Source organism: Hippocampus guttulatus, chromosome 3, assembly GCF_054856545.1.
Source record: "Hippocampus guttulatus isolate MCC_2025c chromosome 3, RoL_Hgut_1.0, whole genome shotgun sequence".
NCBI lineage: Eukaryota > Metazoa > Chordata > Actinopteri > Syngnathiformes > Syngnathidae > Hippocampus > Hippocampus guttulatus.
In genome coordinates this window covers 18,776,664-18,802,138 of record NC_141263.1, presented here as the reverse complement: position 1 = coordinate 18,802,138, position 25,475 = coordinate 18,776,664, and the positions used below count along the sequence as shown (strand labels likewise).

The following is a 25,475-nucleotide window of genomic DNA, read 5'->3' as shown; positions in this document are numbered from 1 at the left end:
GTGATGACAAAGACATTTTGCAGCCAATTTATTACACTTTCACTTGTACACTTTTTGATTTGCTGCTAATTGGGTTTATTCTATTGTTGAGTTAAAGCCAGGCCAGCTGTCTGAATGTTCTCTACGTACAGTATTTCGAAGGTCTGAGCTACTGACTAATGGCTGGGTCTATAATGGAGCATTTGTCCTTGTATCAAATTTAATGGAGCCCATTCATGATGTTATATTCCAATGTCAAAATGTAGCTTAGAAGCTGAAAATTATTTTCTGGAATGGCAAATAATTTTCCATCCTTACAACTCGCTTCCTCCTCTAAGTACACATTCCCATGACTACACCAGTGATACAAAGTTTACCATTGGGAATGTGAACATCTTTCATTTTCAAGCTCGGATATGGGGGGGGGGGGGGGGGGGAAACCCCACAAAGATCTGAGCTCATGCACAGCTGAATTTAGCAGATGAGAGTAAAACCAAGTCTCTTGATTGTCCAGTGTCAGCGGAAGCAGTTGAGCGCTCCTTCTTGCCTGATCAACTTGTGATGTCGAGATCAAAGCTATGTTTTACAGTGGGACATGCAGAAAATATCCGAGATTATACCTATATTTTGTCCAAAAGTGTCGTCTTGATACTGCTCTAACGCTGTGTGCGTGTGTGCATGTTTGTGAGACGTCTTATCTTGCCCTTTTGCATTGATCCAAAGTTGCAGCACACGTTTGGTGTCGTCAGCATGTTTTCTGACCCAAAGCCAGCAGGACAAAGAGATGAAAGGAGTGTTGCACACATGGGTGGAAATGGGAGTGTGTGTGTGTGTGTGTGTGTGTGTGCGTGTGTGCGTGTGTGCGTGCGTGCGTGCGTGTGTGCGCGCGCGTGTGTGTGCCATTGAAAATACATTGTCTTCCTCTTTCTCCATTTCTATGATGAATAAAAAAAAAAATCTGTTTGTTGAAAGTGAACTAACCATAGTTGAGGTAGATGACAAGAGGAAGGACAAACATACTAACGCCAGTGTCTCTGTGGGCCGGGATATCTAACACGGTGTAATTACAGTCGGGAGCTCTTCTAATTGACTCTTGCCGCGAAGCCCCTGAGTCTGCAGTGGGTTTGTGTGAGAGGCAGCGAGATAATCCCCCTTGAGAATAGATGCTTTAATAAACAACTGCTGCTTCCCTGAAAATCTGTTTTGGGAAGCGACGCTAACGTATCCCTGTTAAAGTTGTTTTTTTTATTCATATATTTTTTAAAGAATATTAATGTTTCTTCGTGAATGCCTTCATGAACCCAGACCTGATTAGTCATCACATCTTGGGTCAGAAGCTAGTTTTTCCACATAATTTGATTCGATCCCAAACAGATTTTTTTTTTTTTAGCTTTTCCCAGCAAAATTCAATCAATACTCAATGCATTAATTTTGGATTGTAGCCAACCGTTCTTCACTTCAACGCCCAAAACAAATTAGTCCTGCTCAGCACAACAATCAGTGACTTTACTGCACTGCAGAAAAAGGAGCTATTGCATTAAGATCAATTGGGACTCCGGTACGAGCAGAATCAGCTTTAGTGGCCAAGGACGTAAAAAGATACAGTGGTACCTCTACTTACGAAATTAAATTAATTGGTTCCGGAAGAAATTTCTTAACTGGAAAATAGAGACGCATTTTCCATGTAAATGCTCTAATCCGTTCCAAGCCCCCCGAAATTCAGACATAAATGTTTTCTACAGCATAAAAATGCATCAAAATACGTAACAAATGCACGTTATAGTTAAAAAAAACAAAGAATAGAGTGAAGAATAAAAATGATGGTCATTTATTTAACTTTTAACTGGGTCCTCATCTGTTTTTTTGCCCTCTTGAGTTCATGTTCTCTCTCAGTGTGTTTTGCCTGGCACTGTAAAGAACTGATCCAAGGACGCTTGCTTTTGTCGGCTTTTAACAATCCTTCAAAAATGTCCAAGGCAAACATCAGGATAGTGATGGACCGAGGGGTGAATGACAGGACGCTGCATAGACATATCTCGATCTATCGATACGTATAGACGCATACGGTAGAGGTCCCTCTTAGCCAACGGAATGCCAGGATAATGCTCGGTAACAGCCAATAGCAGAGCAGCTATAAGCATGTTGCATTCAGGAAACTCAGAGCTGCGAGGAGCAGCCCATACTGTATTTTTACCTTTCGTATCTTTAAATTTCTTTCGGAACAAGAGGCAATATATTCCTGTTGAGGCGCTTCGTAACTTGAAAATTTCGTATGAAGAGACGTTCATAAGTAGAGGTACCACTGTACAAGAAATTCATCTCCGGTGATGTGCAAACTAAGTGTTGTGAGATGTCAGACTTTGATGGAATCGCATCTTAAAATGTGTGTGTGTTCTCTTTTCATCGTCTTAGTCAGCAAGGAAGAAGCAGAGTCCGTTTGTCTTGGCACGAAGGCAAATACAAATATGGCTCCAATTTTTTTCACCCCCTATTTTTAATCTCACTGACCCCCGTTGATGTTCCTTATCTTAAGAAATCCTCCTGATCATACTTCCGTCTCCACTTTGCTGCAGCACTCCATTTGTTCGCCACCCTCAGTGTTGGATAAATGATTTGCTTGTCTTGTTTGACTCGTGAATATTGTTTTTACCATTTCCAGTGGTACTAAGAGATTAAACAAAAAGGCCAGTAGATTAGAGTCTAGCTGGTATTTTGCCGTTCCAATACTTTTGGAGGGGACTGTCTATGGATGTACCGTACATGACAGCAATTCACGTCAAAAGCTTCATTTTTTTTATTCAGTAATGGCAACATTCCAGCGTGTACTAATGTGCCATTGCTCATTTTGATTAAAGAAGGGGTAGGAAAGTCTCACTGCCCCTTTTCAGTGTGTTGGTGTGTATCAGCTGCCGGTGTGTATTCAAGTGCATGATCTGTGGTGTAAATGTCATCAGCCGTAGGCCATGGGCCAACCAATTTTGCACCGCATAACGATGATCAGACTGAGATGGAATGACCGCATGTGAGTAGCATGACAGATGGGGAGGCAGGTGCTACCATGTGTGTTCCAGGCTAGTTTTTCGTAGCCTTTGAATTAACGCACGTACGTACCTTGTGGTGTTATACGTTGTCGTCCTTTTGGTTCAACGGCATCTCCTTGCTTCACTGGTGAAGGGACGTGCTATTTTGTGAAAGGTGACCATGGAAAAAAAGGAGGAAGAAGAAGAGCAGGGAGGGGTCCATGCAGTAACATTGTGAAATTATTAAATCATTTAGTATCGCTCTATGAGTAGAATACCAGATAGCCTACGAGGTATGCTTCTACAAATGGATGTTCGTAACTGTAAACGAATAATGATGATGATGACCATAATGATGATAATAAGAAGAGAATACAGATAAAAATAGGAAATCCTACAAAAGCCATATTTCTGACCTAGCTCTCCTAATCAACAACCTGTCATCATTAATTGTGTAGCTCGAACTGATGAAGTGACCATGAACGTCGATGTTAAAATGTAACATTTGTCTCTCATCGATCAAGGTCATTTGTGATGATGAAAGATGATAACCCACAATCAAAAGGAATATTTAAAAAGAAAAAAAAAACGGACCCAACTGAACCTCATTCAATCATTTTTTTGAACCAGGGATGTAAAATTAAAAGCCCTCTTTCCAGCCCGCGCGGGTGGTTCCCCGCACTCAACTAGTTATCTGACATTTTACAGATTAGTTTGAGATCATTACTCCGCATCGCAATTTGTGCTCGCCACGCCCATCCCCCAAGGTCCTCGGTTCCCCTTCCTCCTCCCCCTCGTCCTTTCATCATGCTGCACAGAGTGCTTATTGAAGGCCTCCACCTCTCTGAAGGAATTCGCAATGAGCTGTTGAAGAGGACAGCTCGAGGGGAACGGGAGAGAAGGCGAAAGAGGAGTGCAGTTTGGCTCAATTCGCTATTGATGCCTTTTTTTTTTCCAACAAGGTCCAAGCATGTCGAGCTGATACGATATAATTGAATGAAATCGTTCCTGGTTGATCATTGGACAAACCTCTTTGTCATTACCATATGCACCGAACAAACATCACACACATCACTTTTCTTTCTCCCATTTTTTTTTTATTTAGAGAGATTAACTTAAAGAAGACTTTACTATGTACTGGATGCAAAAGGCCTTTTCCAAATGTTGTTCACAAATCTTGTTCGTGAGCACTTTGGGAAGATATTCCATTCACATTTCACGAACTGACCACAAATTTTCCACAATAGTCAGTCAGCAGCCATCTCGAGCATGCATCTACCTCTCTTCTTGTTGTTATTCCACCCTGATTCCGTAGAGGTCAGCATTAATATCCTATTCCTTCAGGGGAACTATGAATCAATAACCCAGTAAGGAGACACACACACACACACACGCAAGAACACAATTTCAGTTCAATGCCAAAGCGCACTTCAAAAGAACTTTTACTTTTTACTCATCATTTATCCTCTTGTTGGGGTTTTTTTTTTTTTTTTGGTCTTGTTCCTGATTCTTTTTTGCATTTAGTAAGACCCACAGTTCCTAATGCAACTTAAAAATAAACCATCCACCCGAATTACCATCTATCCGGGCAAACCGGAGCACGCCTGGATACTGTAGGAGACACATTCATGCATACTTACCCAGCATTCCTGCTGATGTCGGGATTAACCTGCCGTGGCAATTGTACAGCTGGTGTGTGTGAGCTCCAGTGAGCAGGAAAGAAAAGGATCTTCTAGGATGAGGTCCAACTGACAACACACACACACACACCAGTTGCTCCTGTGTGGGCTGTTTTCCTCTTGTTTTATTCCTCGGAGCTCTGCATTGGGAGTTCTACCACTTGACAGGCGGTGTCATTATGTTGACAAAAGCAAGAGATGGTGAATAAGATGTACAGGCTTTATTTTCCAGAAGAGGATTGAGGCTGTGACTCTGGTACTGAGACTGAAGGATTATTTTTCTAACCACTGCTAGCGAAAGGTCTTAGCCCTCCCTGCAGGTGTGTGTGTGTGTGTGTGTGTGTGTGTGTGCGTGTGCGTGCGCGTGTGCGCGCGCGTGTGCGCGTGTGTGTGTGTGTGAGCAATGTTTCCAGCTGCTGGTTTACACCAGCCTGGAGCAAGTCCTTCTATTCATCTTCTTTGTTTCTTCTACCCTTGCTTAAGTTTGTCACCAGAAGAATAAATATCTACTGCAGCTCGATCACTAAAATCTTTTCAGTGTTGATGTAGGAGCAGTGGTGCAGTCAACTAGAATATCTTTGCCTTAGTCTAATTTGTGTGTGTGCGTGTGTGTGCACTTTATCAGTGGCACGGGTAGGCTGGAGCCAATTTTTTATCCAACTTTGGGCGAGAAGTAGGGCTGCACAGTATATTGAAAAAATTATGATCAGAGCGATAATAGCCCGTGGAATATGCATATCTGTCCTTGGGTGTCTTGAAAGGCGCTTATAAATAAAATCTATTATTAAATCTAAATCTATTATCTCAAAGACATGCAATAAGTTTCATATGGGATTTTATATGCTCCTCTGACGTTGACCAATCCGATGCAACCTTAAATGCACATCGTCATCCAATGGGTGAACATTATCACGGGGCATTACCAACTCTCTCTCTCTCTCTCGCTCGCTCGCTATATATACAGTATATCTGTATATAACATATATATACTGTATATATATATAATGTGTGTGTGTGTATCAGAAGTTACCAATTACTCAAAACTTGACTATTTTTTCCAACCTCTCTGGTTGCTCCAGGTTAAATGTATGAGTCTTGGACAATACAGCCATAATGTTGCCAATATTTCATAAGCACACCTAATTTTGCTTGTTTTATAAAACTTCCAAGCATATTGGTAACCAGCCTATCCACAGACCCAGTTTGATTTTTAGCTGGTCAGTTGAGAGTCAGCACTTACTTGCACCTCCTTGCTAGTATTACTGTTGGGAAACCGTAAAGCAAAACAAATATTGTGAGGCACCCCGGCCAAGAGTTCAATGCCGATTTCATTCAGATCTCATCTTGTCTCTACTCATGCCCATTATTGACACCTTTAAATACACTTCATCCATCACTTACTTTTCCTCCATGCCTCCCTCACTCTTTCGTCTTTTCTGCTCATCCCAGCCCGCATCTGCTTTCTCACTCGGGCCAATCTTTTCTCTGCCCACAGGGCTCACCGTTTGTTCCTGTGACAAAAATATCATCTGTGACTTTCCACTAATTAACAGTTGTGTGTGTGTGTGGCTGAGTATGTGCGTCCCTCCCAGGGTAACAATCAGTGAGAGCTTAGTTATATTTGTTGCATTTGTTTTGCGGAGTTTAATAAGCCAAGTTTGAATAGATACATGAATTATTGAGGAACATGAATTTTGAATGGGCTAGCATTGCCGTGCAACCAAACTCGCATTGCGGACTGATAAATAATGCACAATTGCTTATTTACCTAGTTGCACAATAGCCACTGCTTGTAAAGTAAAATAGGAAAACACTCTTTGCCAGGAGAAACCGAATTTTATACTTGCCATTGCTTTCGTGTCACCCTAGCATTTTCTCCCACATTGTGAGAGGTTTTATACCAGTGTTGTGCACCCAAAGAGATGGATGAGAGCAATTTCTATCCTTAGACTCCATTTTGCCACACACGTTTGTACTGCACACTCCCCCCAAGCATCCTTATTACTACTGTACAAGATAAGTATTATTTTAAACCACTGTGGTTATGCGATTTAAAGGGTATTGACGTGTTTTGAAATGATGGTTCTTCATATTTCCTCAGTCGCCACGATAATAATAGCACAAGATTCCATTAAACCCAACAATTAAACTCCCACTTTGAAACACACTGCATGAAGGAAGTTATATGAGCGAAGATACTATTTTTGCAACGTTTGTTTCTCAACTACAATGCGGCCGTTGTCAGGACTACAGTGTGCTCGGGTATCATTTTTGTCTTGCAAGATTCCCATTGGAGTTATTTGTATACACACGCACGAGTCATTCCTAAGCTAATTCTCTGATTGTCGAGTGTCTGCTTGGGAGTTCACAAGGGACCGAGTGCAAAAGAAGGTTGCACTCTGTGTTAAAAAAAAAAGAAAATTAACACAACACCAGTAGAGATTGAAAACATAAGCCATGTGGGGGGGGGGGGGGGGGGGGTTGTTTGTTTGTTTTTGTTTTTTGGGGTGTGATGCGCTTTTATGCTCCACCACAAAAAATCAAAATCAAACCATTTCAGGATTTCCTCTAATCAGTAGAAACATCTTCAACATGCCATTGCTCTGATGATTTGAATGAATGTCTTTCTCTATTTTGATTCCAGTGCAGTGTGCATGCGGTTCATAAATTCTGTCACAAACAAAGGTCCAAGAAATTAAAGCTGTTTCTAATTCTGGGAAAAATCCACAGCTTGCAAAATAAAAAAAGGCCAGAGGAGTTTGCCCTTCTTACTTAATGCATTACCCCATTTGACAGGTTTCTAATGAGTTTTTGGTCTCAGTCGCTAGTTTTCATGTCTTTCTGATGCAGCAGCGTGTTCCTTTTAATGACCATTGGCTCGTTTCAAATAAAGCAGATTATAGATACGTAGAGGTGTGCCAACCTCTTGATTGACAGGAAGCTACCATGGCAAATTGTGTCTATCAAATTAGAGCTTGGCTAATGATAGGCTGCCGCCACATTGAGCACATCCATTTAAAACCTCAAGGACACCATCAGACCACAGCGGCAAGACAACAGTTTATGCATCCGGTGTTGTTTCTAAATAAGGCTGAGCAAACAAGTTAGCGGGTCAGTTGTTGGAAGAAGAAGGTGCCATATAAAGTGCAACAAGACGGTCAAAAGAAAAAAAAACATTCAGCGCTTGAAGACATAAAACAGTAAATCTGTCTTCAGGAAGTGGGAGATAATTGTAGTTTGACAAAGCCAGGGTTAGGGCGTGTGTGTGTGCATGCGTGTGTGAAGTGTCTTTATCTTATGGATACCTAAATGAGTCTGCATTTATTTGTTTACTCACCTGACCTGACCTGGGTAGCCTAGGTTCGGTTCCCACTCGGTGACGGTGTGATTGAGTGTAAATGCTTGTCTGGCTTGATATGTGCCCTGGCGTGCAATACAGGTCATAGTCTGCCTATTGCTCAAAGTCGGCTGGGATTGACTGCAGCTTCTCTCGCTCCTGGTTGCAGCCGAATAGTGCGCTTTATTTTGCCTTAGTTGCTTTGAGGCGTTATTCATCAACAATCCGCAGTATTCTTTGCGATCACTTCATCCATTATTATGCCCGTCTGTCATCGCTCTATTTTGTTCTTTCATAGTTTTCAATAGCAAGTCTGACACAAGAACACTAAGTAACAATGGCAATTAAAAAAAAAAAAAAGAAAGACAGTGTTCCTATCTTTGAATATTCATCCTGAGAAACCCTCTTCTCAGTTTCAACTTCCTTTCTAAATCGTCCTTATTGAAAGTGGGAAAAGGGAATAGTGTTTGTACTTCATATATCAGCCGCAATTCAATCACACCGAAGATGGATCTGTTCTGTCTGTTTAGTAGTGATGCGTTTGTATTGGTGGCTCACCCCAGGCGATGGATGCATGTTGGAGATGCGAGGGACTGAGCGCCGCCTTCGGATTTAATGAAAGATCTTTTCATTCATACGGCACTGCAGTAGTCATGCAGAACAATAAGATTAACCTCAAATACAACCTTGCTCTCAAAACAATAACGTCTTTACATTCTCTTCAGTCATAGCTCATACCTCTGACCTGTATCCTTACCCAGAATGGCGAAGGCTTTGCACGCATGCTTGTTTTTTTTCCCAGAAAGGTATATTTCTCAACTCCAGTCGAAAAGTATCCCCATATCAATAGTGTTTAAAAAAAAAAACTACATTTTTGCTTCCGGCCAATTCAATGTATGATATGTATCACCATTTGTTTGTTTGTTTTTTCAAACAAACAATTCGTCGTGGGGGGGGGGGGGGGGGGTCAGACTAAAAGGCCCACAACAGTCAATTTCCTGTTATATAAGTGAGACTGTAACTGCATAAAAAAGTGACAAAAGGCCAAGCTGCATCGAATGAGTTTTTAAAATAACTGCTTCTACTGTGTGCACCTTTCTTCAATCATTCGTCTAGTTATGATCTTTGCGTTGCATTTTAAACATTCTGAATCGCCCTTTGAAATAAAGCTCAGCGGTGCTATACAGTATTTTGGTGCCACCGTTTTTGTTATCTGACAGTACCGGGAAGGCGCATTTGTAGAATGCCGCAGCCTTGATAATGACATTCATAATGTGACCTTTAGGAGGATAGTGGGATTATGTGGGCTCATGTTAACACAATTAACAACACAGTTGGCTGAAAGGGTTTTAACGCGTCGATAGCGTGTCGGGCATGAACCTACAGCAGAGACGTTACTGCAAAGGGAAAGGAGTGATGCAATGCTTGTTGGTCTATATGGCCGTGCGAGTGTGCGTTGAGCCATTGGTAATGTGCCACGTTGACAAAACTTGACAGTTTTCTTTTCCTATTTATCCTTTTGAAATGATTAGACAGCAAGATGGGGGCAATCTCGTGTTCCTTCTTATGTGCCCCAGGCCGAGACTCGTTGAGTAATATCTTTCTTCATGCATGCAGTTTGCGTATGTCTTTGTGCATTGGCTCACGAATCGTCGGCAATGTTTAATGTACTGTATGTTTGTGTCCTCTCCCATTCCTGCATTTAAGTAGTAAGCTTCAATGCGAAGGACATTTTCATCTCACGCTTGACACATCTGGAAGTATATAGTAACTGCTAAAACAAGCGAAACACTCTACTTGTCATTTAGTAACAAGTGTCAGCATGTATGTGACACTTGCTTTGAATGTGAATCTCTTGTTGAAGCCGGGCCTTCTTTTGGAATCCATTTTGGCCCCCAAAAAACCTATACAATCCAATTGCAGTGCGAAAAAACTCCTTTGTTGCTTGCTGAACCAAAGATTGGTACACACATAAGCATTATGATTCAAAGATTGTATTATTATGATTCTGTTTTTAAAGACAGACCCCCACACGCCAAGATAAAGAAAATCAAGCGCCGAACATTTTTGGTTGTATTGTTGTAGGGGTGCTGTGATAATTTCAACACAGAGCACCACACACACCTTTAGACTCGGTTCCAGCATCGATCTCGAAGCAGTGTTTCGACACAGAACCCTCACGCGATCGCACTGGCAAAAGCTCAGGAAAACGAGCAGACATTTTTTCTTATACTACGACAAAAAAAGAAAGAAACGACATTGATTAGAACATATTTTGGTTCCTGTTCCTTGTTCATCAGTCAGAGCGTTTACATCGCAGTTCACAGAAACTAACGGCTCGAGTGAGATCTGAAGATTTTCAATCGTACATATCGAAGACCTTTAATAATTTAACATTGTCGACCCGTCCCGTTTCAGATCCCATGATCAGGACAATTGCACTCTTATAGTCCTTTAGGACACTTTTCTAATACAAAAATAGCCGATTGTCTTTATATGTGTGCTCGGCCCAAGTTCAAGTAAAATACTATTAAGTCTCACTCGTTTAAATATGCAGCCAAAGTGATAAGAGTTGTTGTCCTTAATATGTTACAGTGAGAACTAAAGCTATTTCAAGAAAGAAAAGCAGAATCGAGTTATTTATAGAGACAGGAAAAAATAATAATACTTTGAATGTGCTTATTTTGGAACTGTGGCCCAATTAGAGTGACAGGAAATCAACATAACTGACAGCTGAGACAGAACAAGCCATTAAAGACAATTACAATTTTAAAAAAACACTTTGTTGTTGCTTATAACGGCATACAAGGAGGATGACTTAATGATGATCTGTTTTGTTGTTGACAGAGTATGTTTGGTTTTCTTTGGAGAAAAGAGAAAGCAACGATTAAATCATAAATACTTTATCGGAGCATTATTCCAGCACTCACACACCCACACACAACTGCTGATTGTATCTAATGGCCTTTATAGTGTTTGTCAGATTGACAGGAAGTAGGTCTGCTTCCCAGTTCCAGTCCCATTAAAGTCCTAATTCATCCACTTGCGAGTTCTTTGAACCGACATGATAGAAGCAAGTAAAGCGGCTCTGATATGAGACGACTCTCATATTACTTTTCATCACCCCCAAACCCACGTCCAGCTGCTTAGAAGTGCGACACGCGTATACGTCTCCAAAGCATCAACAGCATGATTTTGATCCTCTCTGTCACCACTGAGTGAATATGTTTTCAGAATACATCTGATTGGAGAAAGCAAGCTAAACCACCCTATGGATTGCAGTGATGGATGCTTTACTCACAGGAGCTAAAAGTACCGTATTTTCTGCACTTATAAGGTGCTTCGGATTAGAGGGTGCACCTTCAATGAATGACCTATTTTAAAACTGTTTTCATCTTATCGGGCGCACCGCATCATAAGGCACATAGAATAGAAGCTGCAATAGTGGCTGCAGTTGCGTTATGCATCCACTTGATGGTGCTATGCTAAAGGGAATACAATACAATACAGCTTTATTTAAATAGTGCCGTCACAACCAACAAAACCATGAGAACTGGTCACAAACACGTACATGAAACCTAAATACAAATGGCATTACAAAACATTAAATGTAAGACAAAAATGCTGAAGACAATTGAGTCAACAAAAAGGCCCACAAACCTCGTGGGCTCACATTCACAAGGGGCTAAGTATCCTTAGAAGTCTTGCTTGTCTTCTTCCTTGGTTTGGTCAGTAGTTAACGATGCTTTTGGTATTATCTTCGTTTCATAATGGCTGCGAGGGCTCGCAAAGTAGTTTTCTGTTAGAGTGTGTGTTGGCGATTGTGCATGCAATTAGTGTCGGGCAGAACCCTTTTACGTTACAATTGGTTCCTGGTAATAATCACCACTAGATGGCATCAGAACACTAATGGGGAAACAACCCAATGTGGAATATAAAGAGACTGTGTATACTGTATATATATATATATATATATATATATATAAGGCGCATCGGATTATAGGGCGCACTGTCGATTTTTGAGAAAATTGAATGCTTTAATGTGTGCCTTATAGTACAAAAAATACGGTACACAAAATATTGAAGGACAAACCCTTTTTAAGTTTCCATTTAGGTTTAATTTAATTCATACAACTTCCAGTGTATATTGTTATTTCCTTCTTACGTTCTCTCTCTAAACACCCCCAGGAAACTACAAAATTCCAAAGTAGCTCACTGAACGGCGGTTTGGCGATAGTTTAATTTCTGAATTATGAGCCCTCAGGAGGTACTTGACTGCCATGATGTTCCACCGTAGTACGATTGAAACTCTCAGTAACTTCAAAGGTCTGCCATTACTGCTTTGAAAATTGTCGACTGTGACAGTTTTCACAACCTGCTGAGTGAGGTCAAAAATGTATCAAACGCATAAGGAAATATGACATTTAGTGTTTTCTTCCCCCTCGGTGCGTGACATTTTCGAGGCAGGATGTTTTGTTTTTTTTTATTCCCCCATTTTCCACTCCACAGGCTGCTCACCACACCCTTCACTCCGTTACTCATCTGTCCTTGTTCCTCGATCTCAAATCCATCATCGCTTCACCTAATATAAAGAGCGCCTTCCGGTACATTAGGTGTGGCGGACACAACAATGGAGAGGTGATGCAATGAGCTGATGCGCAGCACTGAGATTTAAAGTGCACCCTTTGGAAGAAAAAAAAACCCCCTCCGGGCTTGATGGCGAAGGGACTCTGTAACGGTGTCTTTTCTCAACAGCAACTCAAATTCAATCAAGTGCACAAATGCGCAATGAAAACCTGTGTCGATGAATGCCCACTTTATTGTTTTCTTGGGATCCTTTTATTTCATTGTGAGAAATTTTAATGTATTGAGTTAATATGGATCGAGAAGAGCCCCCCACTCGCCAGATGCCTCATAGACGATCATCTCTACTGATGTCAATTCGTACAACCCCCCACTGGAGGCTTGCAAGTGATTTTATTAATATTGAGGGGGTTTTTTTCATGGATCATCTGCGACAAATGGTTTCCAATATCTCAATATAACAAAAAAAAATGTGAAGAACTAAACTGGATAGTTTTTGAAGTGTCTTAGCTATGTCAAGATCATCATAGTCAGTTTAGTTTTGATTTATTGTCAGAACTATGAAATGAAGAATACTTTTATGATTGTGATTGGAAGCAGAATATGCAAGTACACTTCATGTCTTGATAAAACAACCTGAAATAGCGGCCCTCCTCTGGAATAGACTTCGTGCCCACTTGAATCATTCCACCTCTTGGGCTTGGAGCATTTAGTATCCAATGCTGCTTAATATTTCAACAATTTCTATTTTATTATTTTGATCAAGTGTCCTTATGCCAAGGCCGAATTACATGTGAGAGGGTTGTGTCAAGAGGGGCATCCAGAGTTTTCAATCTTAACTCATGTTAGTTTTTTTTAATTATGATTCTGGAAAACCCCCATTATTTCCCAATTTTTCTGTTCATGATCTATAGTCTGACCGAATGATCATTTTCATCGTAAATTGTTACACTGATGATGGTATATTTCGTGTTTTCCTCAAGTGATTTCCTTGAAATTGGATAAATGCCAACCTAAGTCTTCTGAGTTCTTGATCTCCGTACAACATTTTGCCAGACGTATCAGAGCTTTAATCCAGTTGCCAAGTCAAATCCAATAAAAGGTTTGGAGGTGCCAAAGTAAAAATGATCAAAACATATGATCAAAAGCATTTTTTTTGGTCCCCTAAAGCAATTCAACTAATTTCCTCTGTTTATCTTCCCTTTTCAACCTGTTTTTGTGCTCCAGGTGACATGTAATTGTTTCACTATAAGTGACGGGGAGCTGCAAGAGATTGGAGTTGGGCTGTATCCCAGGTAACACGCACACACAACGCACAAATGGCCTTGTGTTTATATGCATAACTAAATAGCTTCAGCTCCAATATAACTCCTAGTTGTCTTCTCGCGCTCACTTTCACATCCCGCAGAAAATACATTAGCGTCAACTTCAGATGCAACTCTAAAGTTGGCAGCCAAATCACCCGCAACCAAACCAACCCCGCATTTCTTTTACCCACTCGCTGGCGGAGGCACCCGCTCGACCCAATCTCGCAGTTGTCTTTGACAGTCCTTTGAAGTGCACAGAAGTGAGGATTTGATGGGGTGTTATTTCCCTTCCTCTTTTGTTTTGTGGAGAAAAGTTGAAAACTCAGATTTGACAGATTGTGTGGAGTGTTTGGCAGAGGGGAGGACGCATGGTGAGCCGCTGAAGGTTTGTCTCCAACTGCTGTGACTCGACACGCAGATAGGCGCGGCATACTGTAATCCCAGTATCAAGACGAGGATGAATAAACCGGGAATTGGCCCTCTGTCGCACGTTGTTAGTGCCGCTACACACAGGCGCGCGCGTGCCCGCACACACTGCAGGTATCCCAGCCAGTTTATCTGGCCAGTGTTGAGATGTCAGATGGTCACAGTAGCTTTACCACAGCTCAGCCAAACCGTGTGTGTCGGTGTGTGTATGTGTTGTCCATTAAAGATGGACCCGTTCTCGGGATGGTCCCCTGCCTATTCATATTTTGCGTTGCCTAGCAACCGTGGTTTCACCAAGGAAAGAAAGATTACACGAGTGCGTCTCTGTTCATTTTTCCTTTCCTCCCCTTCCCCCAAAACTCTTCTTCAGATCTTCCAATGCTATTAGCTTTTTTTTTCCAACTCTTTTTTCCAACTGTTCTGTTTTGTTTTGGGGGTTTTCTTGTCTAAAATCAGTTTGAACAGTTGATACTAATAAGCAGCAATTGCTTTGTCCAAGCAAGCCTTGAGTGTTTGAAAGTAAGGCTATTGCGGTGTCTCTACAGTAGTTCAGTCTGTAATGTGTACGTCTCTTCAGCGATGTTTTATTTGAACCAAAACCTTGAAATGCATACAAAAGTCTGGATGAATATTATTTCATATTTCAACAAACCAATTTTCGAAAACTTTGGATGAACTGCAGCCCAATCGGGGTTGCTACACCGGTGGCGATATCAGCTTCGCATTTTGGTGGGAATGTGAATGACAATCCAATTGGATGTTTGTCATTTGATTCATAATACACAACAATCCCGCAAAAACCCATGACGGAGTCGTAACAGAACATGACATAGCACCGCTCCCCGTTCCCCGTCCGCTCACTGTGTGAGGAGGTCTCGACTAGGGGAAACCGTTTGACACTGTTGTGTCAACTTTGTGGGATCTCTGGGGCATAACTTTAGCCACTTTAGCCACCCGCACATCGAGTGTTCACTTTTAAACAAGAATACTGATCAAGGTGGTTAAATGCTACCCTTTAAATGGGTCTTAAGAGATTGTCCTGCCGTGGCCGAGAATGTAAAGCTAGAGTTATCTATATTAGACTATAACTTATTCCATTGTTCTCTTAACCAAAAAAACAGCGCGCTAACTAATTAACCTTCCATCCAATTCTTCACTCCAGGAAGCGCTCTCATTCCCCCCCCCCCCCCCCCTCCACGATAAAAAAATACACAGTACAGTTCCATCTTACTTTATCCAAGAGGCTAGGACCTGCCATTTAATGGGCAGACAAACTCAAATTCGGTGCTCTGTGAAGGTCTGGAACTGTTTCTTTTCCAGATATGGTTGAATATCATAAAAAGAATGTTTAACTTTAACGTTTGGTTAAACGCAAAAGCTCCGATCAACAGGATTTAGCGCATTTCACATGCTGCTGTATACTACATACTACTCAACTAACTCTTCAAAAAGAATATACCTCAGGAAGCCTTTGGAATTTTTAGCTATCCGTCCAACAATTTGTTTCAGACCTTGCTAATATGAGTTGATTCGTCTAATTAATATGCTAATGGTTAGCCTCTTAATCAGATAAAAGCATTGTGGGGAATTCTTCACTCCTAGTTGATATTCAACCTGGACCGTCGGTATTGTACGTTGTCGAACAAAGCCAGCGGCTCGCAGATGGCTTGACAAAGACACGCTCAAACGCGCACGCTCTCACACACGCACGCAAGGAATATAATAATGAGGACAGTAATCGAGGGATCACAAAGGTCTTTCTTTTTTTATCCTTTTTCTTTTTTTCTATTTTCATGCATGTTACCAGATCAAATGCTCTTTCAAGGAGTGTTTTTAATCTGTGTATGTGGGTAGGGTTTTTTTTCCCCTACGTTTTACACTCAAAGAGAAGGGTCGGTTGGAATGCCACGCCCCAGCAATGAATTCTTCGTTTTCATTGGTTATTTGGATCATACCTGGATGTGCATCGTAGAGGTACCGTGACGACCTCTCAGTCCCAGTCACAATTGAACATTTTTCTCTTTGTAAAGGCAGAATTTTTGATCCAGGCCCCCTATTGGTCTCATTAATTGGTGCCGCCGTACCTAATAAAGTGACTGTTGGGTGTATGTTCAGATGACGTGAAGATCATCATTTAATCGAGGCTCCGTCTCATGGGGCAGGATTTTACCTCGATATCATTTCATTAAATATGGGGAATTTTTGCCTGTAAAATATGTGCGGAATATTTGTTCCACTCATCCCTTTAATAATTGAAACAAATAATCAACATTCACTGACAGCATAAAGTGTATAAACTCCTCAGGCAGTCAATCAAGTGTGGTTTTATGTTGACACTGTTTTGAAATGTGAATATGCATGTGGGAAATAAGCTTTTGTTTTGACAGAAATGGAGTACGCGTCTCTCGGCTTGGTTGTGTGGTGCGCGTCGTGAGTTCTAATCGACAGACTGAAAAATAAAGAGTGACATTCGCCATGTTAGAAGCGCAGTGCTCATCTGATCCCAAATGTGTGTTTGTGTGCATTCCATCGACTTGTTTATTGACTTCATGGCTCATTTGAGCCTTCAGCCTTGTGCCATCAATCAGAATCACGGACCAAGAACTGAACACACCCAACACATGAATGCCTAAAAAAATAAATAGATAAACAATTCCATTTGTTTATAGTAGAAACAATTAAAACAAGTCCATCTTTACCTTAGTTAACATTGTCTAAATGAGCTGTTGCTCGCAGTCTTCTTCAGCGTAGTAAATTTAGTGACATCATGACCGCACGCAGGGTAAAATGGCAAATAAAACAAGAGCAGCTTGTCACAGAAGTGGAAATAAATAGCCGACGTTAAAGGTCCCTCCACTTTTATTGAGACTTTCCTTTATACTGGACATTTATACACCCAATAAATGGACTTAATGTTACACTTGACACACTCTGACTGTCACCGGTACATTCAGTTACCCACTGCCACCATCTGCTCCCTTTCATGCGATATACTGAGTGATTCCTGCTCAAAACGTACATTGGAAAACAAACAAAAGCATCGATCCAATCATTCTGTTTTTATCCTTAAGGTGCATATTTGGTTCATATCTGATTTGTATCCAAATATGATCAAACCTGGGTTTCGTCTCCATGCGCGAAAGGGAAGTGAGTGGTAGCAGAGATTGGAAAAAGATGCTTTTCGCTGGCATCAAGTTCAATCCTCGTCCCTCCATAATCATCACTTTTCAGACGCGCCATCTTTGTTTGACTTTTAACATCGCATCGCCAAAGAGAGCAAGCACTTGAGATTGGTCAATAATTTGTAAAAAAAAAAAAAATAGCACCCACACGTGTGGACTGACCAATCGTATAGTTTTAGCCCAATAGAAGGTTTTGGCTCCGCCGTCAGCGTTCTGCTGGTTATTATCCACGCCCACATGATTTATAATCACTCACGTCCCCTCTCAAACCATCTCTCCTCACTCTTTGCCCCCCCCCCCCATCCCACCCCGTGGCACTTCCTCCTCGCCCGTCACCATGTCATTCCAGTTTATCGCTGCTAAACCATGACTGCAGGCCAAATTGTGTGATGGTGTTTGAAGGAGCAAAGCTCCACCTGAGAGCTGTTCGGGATATCAAACCTACAGAGGAGGTAGGACTACTGTATGTGCGAGAACACAAAAACAGATACGCACTCTGAGCTCTGCAATGAAAAATCCCTATGACCTTCAATCAAACGTTTTTGTTTTTCTGCGCTTAGCTAACAATTAGCTACATAGAGACACTGTCATTGACGGAAGAACGTCAGAAACAGCTGGAGGACCAGTACCATTTCACATGCCGCTGCCAGCAATGCGACTCCCAAGACACGGTAAGACTTGAGCCCTTTCATGCACCAATATTGATAACATGATAATCTGTCCACTGTAGTAACCGTCATTTTTTTTTCCAGTGTAAAAGAGTCCATTGTCTTGTCTAAGAATTCTTTGATGACAGTTCACCATGCCAGGAACTGCCCATTTATACACGCATCATTGTTTTGCAGATGTTTTTTTTTTACACATTCAGGCATCCTTTTCCATTTGATATACTTCTGACAACCCAAAGTAAAATTTAGATGTTCTAGTAGCCTTTTCTTGACATTTCTTTTCATTTTCAGTAGAAGCCCCGGTGTGCCATCACTGCTTGTTATTTTGAACTGGCTCGAAAGCCCCAACGCATGATATTGCCAATGAGCGGCGTTGTGGTTGCGCTCGATAGCCTTCTTTGAATTCAGGCCAAAAAGTTCAACCATCTTGGATATGTTTGTTGTCGAAAAAAACCCCAAAACACACTTGCTATGTTACTCTTACCCAAGTGTATCAGAGCAGAACGCCCTGTCGTTTTATGGTGTCTCCTGCTTGCTTCCTCTCTGTCACTCTTTACTGGCCACACTCGCTCGCCATCTGCCCCCTTCTTCTGACTGACTGCATCCTGGAAAAAAAAAAAAGAAAAGAAAAATCCTTCACCTGCAATTTTCTTTTTCATCTGTCTTGATGCGGTCCATGCTTTTATTACCGCATCTCGCCATCTCCTTTTACACAAGTAATGTCTTTCACTCTTACCCTGACTTTGATTTTTATTTTCTTTTTTTACTATTGTACTGTCATGCAACATGCATGCACTTTGAAGTATCTTTCATTTGCCCGTGTGCACCCTCAATCTTGACTTTATTTAAGCCGCCTTTGTTCTGCCCGCAACTGTCCGTAACGGCTTTTTTTTTGTCGTTCCGCCGCTCTCTTTAATCGTGTGATGATGACGGCAGGCTGCTGGGTTGTGACCCAGAGTTGACATCAAATCTTGTGTTTTTATGCTCTCGGTGCTTTTGTGCGTGTCTGTGTCTGCCGCATCAAATACAGTAAGCCGTGGTGCTTGTAAAATAGCTTTTTGCAGTTTTATGATATTAGTGCGGGCTTTTCAAGGTTGCAGACGAGTGAAAGCGACCTTTGACGTCCTTGCGGCTCCACCATTGTTTGTGTTGAAAGGGAAATATCGGGGTGGCGTTTGGGACATTGGTTGCAGATATGTGTGCTTCCTTGAATAATTAAGAGTCTGTGGTCGTTCGTGGCTAGTTATATCAAGATTAGTATGTCCCCATTTACATATTCTTTTGACAAGTTCCACAGCTCACTTATTATTTAATTAGATAAAACTAAATCTAGAATAATTAAGTATCTCTGCTTACAGTTCATGTTTTTACTCAGTTTTTTCCATGTTTGGCCCACTCTATGAAAACCCGTCCTGCAAGAATTTTGTCTCCTCCCTTTTCCAGGACACACTAATGCAGTCTGGTGAGCAGGCAGCATGGCAGAAGTTGATGGAAGCTTTACCGAAATTAGAAGAATTGCAGGCAGCCTCAGGTATCCTTCATCGCCTTCATTGACAGTTCCTTTTCGACAAGGCTTCTCTTCAAACCAAGCATGTCACACGCAATCAAGTGAATACATACAGGTATTTTCTCAAATAACTCTGCAGGGTGGCAAACGCTTCGAGAGAGTTGCGCTCGTCTGTTGTCAGCTGAGGGTGCTGATGTGCCCGATGAAAACCTGTACAAGCTCCGACTGACCAATATGGCTCTGGATGCTGCCGTTCACCTCAGTCATTGGGAGGAAGCCACAACACATGGGGAGAGGACTCTTCCAATTTACAGGTGTGTGTGTGTGTGTGTGTGTGTGCGTGTGTGTGTGTGTGTGTGTCTGTGTGTGTGTGTGTCTGTGTGTGTGTCTGTGTGTGTGTGTGTGCCCAATGTTTACAGATGTGTTATGAGATTTTACTTTTTTGGCACCTCTGTCCCAAATGACAAAAAAAATGTTCCTCCACACCAATGGTTTTCCAAAAAAACCAAACAAACCAAAAACTTTAGTACCCCTAGCCATGAAGCCGTGGAAAAGAAGTCAGAAGAAAGTGATTTCTGAATAACAACAATGGCAAATCACTGAAAAAGGGAGTCTTTATAATTGACTTGCTGCAGTTGCTGCAGGAGTCTCTCCATTTTCCGCCCTTGCCTCATTCCGTATTCCTTTCCTCCATTCTCATTTTAGGATTCGTAGGCATTGATGTGCGTGTCTGCAACAGAATATCTCCACAATGCAAATGAATTCCTGCTATTGACAAGGAGCCCCGTGTCCATATTCTACATAGTATGAAATATTTTGCCCACATTTTCTATTATTTTAAACTTGGAAGCCATTATTGTGAAAACATTGCGAGTGTAGCAATGGCAGAAGCGAATATCATGCAAATGTATTCCTTTTGGACTTTTGCAACCGTTAATATATTGGCGTTGCTCATTTAAATTAAAGATGCATTCATTATAGCTTTGGCCAGAATACAAAACACAATTAGGCGGACTATAACTAATCTCTCCCCTCCGCATTTGCATTCAGTAAAATAATCCTTGCTTTCCTCTCACAAACAGCTTGCTGTGAATTATATTTTCCGCTGGATTTCCCTGGAAAGGCGCGCCTCTTTCCACAAGTGTTAACGTCTCCTCTGTGCCCTTTTCTCGTTCTCGTAGCCCAGAGCTGTGGCCTTCTAACGAGCTGCCTTGCGGAGGAACTTATTTTCTCTTTGAGGAGGAAAATGAAGGCAGAATCGAGGGGGAGGGGGCGGGGGGGGGCACCTTAATGAAATAATTGTAATCACTGCCAGTGTGTGCCTACAAAGATGAAACATAATTGGAGTTGCTTGCGCATGTGTGTTTATTTGCTTGACATGGCCGCTTGACTTGCCGCCTCGCTAATTAAATCGGTATTGTAACTTATTGTTCATTCAGCACTAACACTGATTCAGTCTTTGAATTTCCTCACAGGGAAAGAGAGCAGTTTGCAATTTGCTTGGCGCTACAATTAGCAGCTAGTTAGCCTTGAAGGGAAAAAACATTTAGCGAAAATAACACAAAACACTGTTGCAACTTTCAATTATATAGAGCATTTAATATAGTGCAGTTACTCCGACATTATTCAATTAGACCATAAAAACAAGTCACTAGAGAGTGCGGCTTTAGTCCACAAGCAAATGATTCAGATGAAAGTTCTTAGTAATCTGAAATAAATGTTTTGGAGCATAGTGATGGTGTTTATGGATGATTACCGTATTTTCCGCATTAAAGGGCAATTCGAAGTATGAGGCGCTTCAATGAATGGCCAATTTTTAAACTGTTTTCATATATAGGGCGCATCGCATTACGAGGCGCGTAGAATAGAAGCTACATTCGTGGTTGCGCTATGCATCCACTAGATGGAGCTACACTAAATGGAATACAATACATCTTTATTTACATAGAGCGTTCACAAGCGCTGCAGCTGTAACAACGCATTTTACAGAACATAAAATACTCCGTCCAAGAAATCAGATCCATCTATAAAGTGCGTTGGATTATAGGGTGCACTAAATCGAATGCTCTTAGGTGTGCCTTACAGTGCGGAAAATACGGTCATTGGGACGCCATTCATTGAAAACAAATATACCATTTCCTCAAAAAGATTCCTCTCGTTTTCATTCATAGTTTCATTAGGTGTAAAAAAACAAATAAATATGTAGGGTGCGTTTCACACACAGCGTTAACACCCGAGTTAATGTGAACCCTGTTGCTAACCAAAACAGCAGCACCCGCTGAGTTATAAGCACAGCTCCTCGGATGAATTCTGTGCGGAGTCCGCGTGCAGTATAAAAGATGATTGGAAGTTTTGTGGAGGCGATATATCCGCATAGTTCCATAATCGTCAACTCCTGTGTTTTTACAAATACAAGAGTGGCACCTCCATCCACATAATTCAATAACACCTACAAACTCAATATTGTGTAACAGAAAACCTTCTCTCGGTGCCCATGACCTGACACAGTATTTTCAAGGGGCTTCTCTTGGCCTATAAAAAGAACTCTTCCTATATCCACTTCGCTTGCGTGCGCAGTGTTATTGTTCCTACTGATATTCTTCAGAACGAAACAACTCCCAATTCCAGCCGCCGCGCTGAATCCACGCCGCAATACCGGCCATTGAAACGACCCGAGAGAGGGTTTGTAGTCTCACTCGACTTCATCTGGAACGATGCAGTGGCATAGATAATCAAGACAGTGGCGGGTCGGGGGCACAGTGGAGGAAACGGAAAGGGGGAAGGCTTACGAGGGAAGATTGTAGGAGAGGGGAGAGCGGAGAGTGTTACCCACTTTTATCCCCGTAACGAGCTACGCAAATAAAAAGGAGAAGGATGCCAGGAGAGAGAGTGGTGGGACAAAGAGTCGTGAAATTGAGGCGGAGCTCCCCAAAAAATATCTTCCTGCATTAATGTGTGTTTATTGTGATGGAATACAAGTTCCCCCATCTTCATCATTCATTTATTGTTGCCTTTGAGCTGGTGTCAACAAAACCGATCAGATCCGAGTTTGACACCATGAAACAAATGAATTTTCCTTTCCAAGCAAGCAACCAAATTCTCGCCTGCTATCGTTCATGTGTCGAAAATGAATGCGAATAGCATGTGGGTCCAAATTCTTGTGTGTCGCTGCACAGTGTTTGGAAATAAATCCAAGAGTGATGTGTACACAAGTTGATTTGGACTATGACTGCGTACAGTGGATATTTATTTTAGTTTTGTTTTTTGTATTTGTTTGGGTGCCAAAATACAACCAATGTAATATTTTTTTTCTGAAATCAAGACAAATAAATGGTCAGTCCCATGCGGTATTTTTTTTCTTTCCTCAAAATTATGAACCAATCTGGAGTTAAATAGCCTCTTTCCTCTCTTCAACATTTACTGACGCGTCAACATTTATGATATTCTTGAGTCTCCTGGGGGCCCCTGAAGCCCCGCGGCATGATGTTGCCTCAAGATTGAGGGGAAATGAGGAGAAGCATTAAATGGATGAATGCCACCTGCATAGTCTACTTGAACAAAATAAAGACCTCCTCTTGTTTTAATGTACATGAAGCCAATTGTTTCTTCTTGTTCTGAAGACGGTACTACCCCGATCCCCATCCTGTCCATGGAGTCCAGCTGATGAGAGTTGCCAAGCTGCAGCATTATTTGGAGCGCATTCAAGATGCTCTGAACAGCTTCAAACAGGTCTGTATATGAGAACGGTAGATTTTGAACGATTTACTCTCATTCTTTCGTCACAGTTTGACGTTGCATTCAAAAAAAATCGGGTAAAAAAAAAAATCACCTCTGAAGGTGTGTAGCGCGTTTTCGGGCCATCGCAACATTTCGCCCAAAAGCTGACTATCCCGATCTTTTTGTGAGTAGTGCATTCACTGAGTTTATTTTGAATACGACTAACAGAGTGTTGACTGATCTGTCCACCAGGCTTTTGAAATCCTCAAGATCACCCATGGTATTGATCACCCCTTGGTGGCTGATTTGTTGGTCAAGATGCAAGAGTGTCGCTTTGAGATGGATCAATAATTAAACTTGATTATATAATGTAGCACTCAAGTCGGCTGTAATACGTTTTGTCCCCCCACCCCCTTTTTTTTAATTAACCCTTTCAGGGACAGTGGTTACTTACGTGGACAGCTATTCACATTTTGTGTCTCTCATATTTATTACTCTTAACGTCACAGTTGTGCATCAACCACTACAATGGACCCTGATGGACATTGCCATCCACTGCACTTATTTTTTTTCCTCTATGCCTAAAGACTAATAAAAACATTTAAGAACAAAAATCTTGATCTAGGGTATCATTATTTGCTCATGAAAGAGTTCACAGCAGGTGATGTCATGAGCTGTCATGTTTCTGAAAGACCTGACCACAAATATACAGTTTGCGTGTGAGATTCTCGTCTCGTTTGTAATCTCTAGATTCCATTGTGGTGAGTCCGTCCGGCGCGTGTGTCTGTGTCTGCGTGTGTGTTTATAGCAAAGGCAGCCTCTCAAAACATCCATCCTCCCTTCACCACATATCCATCACACACACTTCCTGTGGTAATCCCTGTTATTGTGGGTTATTCTGTCACTGTGTGTTAAAGATGAAGAGTGACTGCGATGGAATGTGGTAATGCTTCTCTCCCTCTCTCTCTCTCTCTCACACACACACACGCGCACACACACGGTTGCCTCTTTGTAAAAAGGATGACAACATTTCCTCTGGGAGGGTAAAGTGTGTTTATGGGTTATGGGAGGATTACGGAGGCATTGTTTGCTTTTACACATAAAGGTTTTGCTTTTCGGACATTTTTCACTATCTACTTGGAAAAGACCAGTCATTTGGTCAACTATGAATAACTGGCACTTTACCATAGTTGCTCATCTTGTTATTTATTTATTTTTGCACCAAGAGTATCCTCAAATACAAAGCACAGAGTTGTCTCAATAAATTCCCATTTAGAAATGTTGAATGTCGTTGTACTCGGTTCAGATGAAGAATTCAACAAATGGTACTACTAGGAGTGGCGAATATGAGCTCAATATTTGAAGACATTTTGTGGTCATTGTAATATATCAAATAATACAGTAGAAATATTTTTACAGTTATTGGTGCTTGCAGGAAACACCATTTTCGAATGGGGATCACGTAAGGGTACATTATACCTATACGCCCCCACCCCCCCCAAAAAAATGTTGACAGTGTATTTTCATCAGCTGGCATGACAGGATTGCATTGTACAGCAATGCGGCATCTTAAAACCCTGAACACCTGCTTGAAGGATTAAGTGTCATTTTCAAGAATAATTAAAGCCCTCAAGGCTTGTTAAGGATCTGTGGACACCTGCAGTTGTCTTTTTTTTTAATCTATTGAATGAAATCTCTCACCGTACTTTAATAGTATAATACTTGGGGTAGTTCGTATGAAATGCAAAACCCTGATCCTAAAAACAGCCATGCAAAACAAACATCTCACTACAACATCGACCTCCATGTCTCTTTTCAATGTTTGTTGTTTCCTTAAGTTACTCTTTCTCCCATCAACTGTCACAGACCATTAAATCAGATTTACTGTCATTGTGCTCACTGCCTGTCACCATCCCTCTGACACTCGCCAACAACACTTCAAATTACATTCATAACTTCCCTTCGTCAAAACACTGCTCTGCAGAAAGAGCTCATAGAAAGCAATTTAACCCCTCTGTCGTTGACAGCCTTTAGTCTGGGTATTAAAGTCCGCATTGTTGCCCCACAAA

General features: G+C 41.5%; 1 protein-coding gene across 2 annotated transcripts in view; it reads left to right on the top strand.

Annotated features, from left to right (window-relative positions):
• smyd3 (SET and MYND domain containing 3) overlaps positions 1-23,989 on the top strand; it is a 55,130-nt gene extending 31,141 nt beyond the window's left edge. For both annotated transcript variants that reach the window (XM_086107262.1, XM_086107260.1), the window contains 7 exons: positions 13,827-13,894; positions 17,864-17,966; positions 18,075-18,185; positions 19,626-19,713; positions 19,829-20,003; positions 23,310-23,418; positions 23,659-23,989. In XM_086107262.1, the coding sequence (XP_085963388.1) occupies positions 13,827-13,894; positions 17,864-17,966; positions 18,075-18,185; positions 19,626-19,713; positions 19,829-20,003; positions 23,310-23,418; positions 23,659-23,757 (753 nt within the window). In that variant the 3' untranslated portion in view covers positions 23,758-23,989. The remainder of the gene's footprint in view (positions 1-13,826; positions 13,895-17,863; positions 17,967-18,074; positions 18,186-19,625; positions 19,714-19,828; positions 20,004-23,309; positions 23,419-23,658) is intronic.
• The last annotated feature ends 1,486 nt before the right edge of the window (positions 23,990-25,475 follow it).